The sequence below is a fragment of the Nicotiana tomentosiformis genome, chromosome 5, assembly GCF_000390325.3.
Source record: "Nicotiana tomentosiformis chromosome 5, ASM39032v3, whole genome shotgun sequence".
Classification (NCBI taxonomy): domain Eukaryota; kingdom Viridiplantae; phylum Streptophyta; class Magnoliopsida; order Solanales; family Solanaceae; genus Nicotiana; species Nicotiana tomentosiformis.
The window spans coordinates 11,567,140-11,571,024 of NC_090816.1; the positions used below are offsets into that span (position 1 = coordinate 11,567,140).

The window sequence follows — 3,885 nt, forward strand, 5'->3', positions numbered from 1 at the left end:
ACTAATTTTTTGTGGGGATGGAGCGCGCGCGCACGCACACACACATATATATTGCATATTTATAGTTTTCTTCAATTTTTATGTAAATTTACCTGTTTAAAAATATTTACTGTCACTATATTATTTTATAAAAATATTAAAAATTAAATACCTATAGGGCTTACGCCCCGTGCCTCGGTACTTACGCCTCGCCTTACGCCCACGCCTTTTAAAACACTGGTGATGAAAAATATTTTTAAGTGCTGAAACTAATTTTTAAATAAGTATTTAAGCGTTTGGATAGACGTAATGAAACTGATAATAAGCAGTTGATATATTTGGTAGAAAAGTTCTGATAAGCTGTTCTACTATTAAAATGACTAAAATACCCTTAAAAACTTTATAAAAAATTATAAATTAAAAAGTTTTTTTTATAAAGAAAAGGATGAACGAATATAGAATGAAGAAAAAGTTAAGAAATTTGCTTTGGAAAAAAAAAATTTGTGAATTAAAAAATATTATTAAAGATAAAGTAGTAATAGTCTCGGTCAAACTAAAACTGTTCATAAGCTAAAAAATCATAAGTTGGGAGTGACTGACTTATGACTGGTTTTAGCTTAGAACTATTTGGCTTCTTATACTTCTTATAAGCATTTTGGGTGTTTAAAAATCGCATAAATAAGCCCAAAAATACTTGTAACTAAGTTTGATCAATTATAAGCTAAAATGCCCTCCGAAAAGGAAAAAAACAGAGGGAGTGGAGTATTTATTTAGCCGTTTGCTCATCTTTCTCTCGTTACACCGTCATTTTCTTTCCACAAGTTTTCTATATACATCGTCATGCTTCTAAAATTAGCACCAGCTTTCGCCTTGTTGAATAGCCATGGGGAAAATCTAAGTCCCATGTTATCAACTTCTTCAAATGGGTCTTTTCTGAAGAATTTCTATGCAAAAAGTGGAAAAGGATTATTAGTGTTATGTGCTTCAAAGGGGTCAAACACCAAGCCTTTAACAGGAGTTGTATTTGAGCCTTTTGAAGAGGTGAAGAAAGAGCTTATGCTTATACCTACTGTTCCTCAAGTTTCTCTTGCTAGACATAAATACTCTGATCAATGTGAAGCAGCTGTTAATGAACAAATCAAGTACGTTTTTTAACATCCCTTAGTTTTAACACTCCCCCCCGCGAACCCCTTTTGGATGTTTCCCCGAACCCCTTTTGGATGTTTAATTTTTAGACAAATTATTTTTTGAAAATATAAGTTACTTACTCTGTTGTCCCAATTAATATGATGCACTTTAAATTTTACTCTGCCCAATAAAATGATAAACTATTATATTTAGAAATTATTTTACTTTAAATTTACTATTTTATCCCGTGGTAGAGTTACATGAAAAAATACACTGTAGCTAGATAGTTTGAATCCTTTTGGCTTCTTTGTGTATTTATTTCTTTAAATTTCAACTCACCTTACTGAAAATATTGGCTTGTCACTGATTTTGTCTTTAATAAAATGATTTATAGTGGTACAATTATTTTACTTGTCACCCAGTCAAATTACATCACATAAAATAAAACGGAGGGACTATTGGAGGAAATAGGCATGTCTTTTTATAATGTTGAAATTAAGGAAGTGTCTTTTTTAGTTTTGTTACATGTAAATGATAGATCTCTCATTTATAAAAGCAAATCTATCATGTTTAAAAAAGAGTTAGTATCATAAAACTAAAAACAAGCTTGTAATGAACCATTTGACCCGGAGTATTGAATAGTGAAATGAAAGAGGTCCAAATGGAGGGAATTTTGTTGTTTTCTTACATTTCAAAAATTATTATGGTTTGTTTTCTATCTATTAATGGGATTATTTTACAATTTTATGTGATTGCAGTGTGGAATACAATGTTTCATATGTCTACCATGCGATGTATGCCTATTTCTACAGAGATAATGTTGCTCTAAAGGGACTTGCCAGGTAATATTTTCAAAGATTTTCTCGAATTTGATGTGTTTTTGTGATTTTTTAAGTGGTAGTATGTGATTCTAGGTTATTGTTTTGTTGACTTAGGTTTTTCAAAGAATCAAGTGAAGAGGAAAGAGGCCATGCTGAGAAATTGATGGAGTATCAGGTGTTTGACGTTTTGCTATAATGAAAATTTTGTTTAACTCTTTTTCTTTTTCTCTTTTGGGGCTGTGGAGCGGCTAAATCTTAGCATCCGGTTTCATATGTTAATTGAGTTGGTTCTAACTTTTATGTGTTTTATGGTTTAGAACAAGCGTGGTGGGAAGGTGAAGCTACAGTCGATTTTGATGCCACTATCTGAGTTTGATCACGCTGAGAAGGGCGATGCATTACATGGTAAGTTTGTTCTGTTCCTTATGTTGTAATGCTATTTTTGTAGTTAGGCTTAAATCTACTCATGGTGCTAGTAGATATGGTTGTCTAGATTTCAAGTTGCTAAAAATGTTCTCTGCTCATCAGAGGGAAAATTAATTATTTGGCAGAGGCCAGCATGTGTCTTGCATAATTTACTAAGAACTGAGTGCTGCTTTATTTTGTCCTCATAAACACAAATGCATAATAACTACTATGTCCCCTTCCTTGGAATTTGTGAATTTAGAAATATTGAAGATCTTGTGTTGTTACTTTCTGAAAATAGCAGATTGAGCTTTCAGTTCCTTACCACATGCTTTGTTGAATTTATTGTGAAGCGATGGAGCTTGCACTTTCTTTGGAGAAGTTGACAAATGAAAAGCTGTTAAACTTGCACGCTGTGAGTTCTTCTACTATTCTTATTTTGTTTCTTCCACATTTATTTGGATCAACTTAAAAATAGATAACCATTGTGTTGGTTCCCATTACCAAAATTACAAAGTAAAAAACATGAATTCTTTTGTTTTTACATCCTGGCTTTAGAATATGTCATTTGTGCATTTTGGCTGATACATCCTTTAAAAACAGTTAGCCATACGAAACAATGATGTGCAGTTGGCTGATTTTGTTGAAAGCGAGTACTTGCAAGAACAGGTCTGGGTTTCTGAACTTGAGAAATACTATTTGTTTAACGGGGTTCTTGAGACTTAATATTAAATGCATATGGAGTATCAATGATACTGATTTAAGACATGTTCTCCTTATTAGGTGGAAGCAATCAAGAAGATCTCAGAATATGTGGCTCAGCTGAGAAGAGTGGGCAAAGGACATGGTATAATTGCTCCTTAGTTGTAAATTTTCCATATATCCTATTTGTGTAGACTTACCTATATGTATATTAACCTTTCAACCTCATCGGCTGTAATTTAGGTGTGTGGCACTTCGATAAAATGCTCCTGCAAAAGGAGGAAGCTGTTGCTTGATGGAGAAGATAGACATACTTCCAACTTTGCATTGTCCTCTGCCCTTTTGGAGGATTTTGTCTGGGTATATTTTGGTATTAACACTGCCTATGAGATAAAGGGTGTCTTAGTAGCAGAATGTCCCGGTGTTGTGTACATATAGACCAAATATATTTACTTATCTGCGCTACAATTACTCTTTTACCTGCTGGTATTTGAATCAGTTTAATCTTTCTATCGTGATTGCTAGTTGTAGCTTGAAATGAAAGGTGCATCAAAGACGTCAAATGTAAAGTGAAACTATCAGTTTTGTTTTCTTGAAGGATGTTGGCTCAGTTGGAGAAATAAATGATTGTATTTGAGATGAGGTCGCTTTGTTTCCAGTGTTGGTTTCTGTATTTCTGCAAATTATTGCAGAAAGGAGTCCAAAACTCATTTCTGGTGATGAAAGTAGGCTAAGTGCCAGCCCGGGGATAACGAACTAGTGATGATCTCTTGTTATGTGTTTGTCACTGTGGAGATTTGTGTTTGAAATTCGGATTCCCAACTTTGCTATCAGCCAGTTCCTGGCTTCT

At 33.5% G+C, this 3,885-nt stretch overlaps 1 protein-coding gene across 1 annotated transcript; it reads left to right on the top strand.

Annotated features, from left to right (window-relative positions):
- The first annotated feature begins 730 nt into the window (after positions 1–730).
- On the top strand, positions 731–3,677 carry LOC104088881 (ferritin-2, chloroplastic). The gene is made up of 8 exons (XM_009593629.4): positions 731–1,121; positions 1,866–1,949; positions 2,043–2,103; positions 2,246–2,333; positions 2,687–2,748; positions 2,937–3,002; positions 3,117–3,180; positions 3,279–3,677. The coding sequence occupies exons 1-8, from the start codon at positions 820–822 to the stop codon at positions 3,329–3,331; spliced, it is 780 nt and encodes a 259-aa protein (XP_009591924.1). The 5' UTR covers positions 731–819; the 3' UTR covers positions 3,332–3,677.
- The last annotated feature ends 208 nt before the right edge of the window (positions 3,678–3,885 follow it).

Bases quoted from the DNA above. Each gene is read 5' to 3' on its own strand.
- LOC104088881 (XM_009593629.4), top strand. From the start codon at position 820: ATGCTTCTAAAATTAGCACCAGCTTTCGCCTTGTTGAATAGCCATGGG. The intron at 2,104-2,245 runs GTGTTTGACGTT...TTTATGGTTTAG, and splicing joins AGAAATTGATGGAGTATCAG to AACAAGCGTGGTGGGAAGGT. The intron at 2,749-2,936 runs GTGAGTTCTTCT...CTTTAAAAACAG, and splicing joins AGCTGTTAAACTTGCACGCT to TTAGCCATACGAAACAATGA.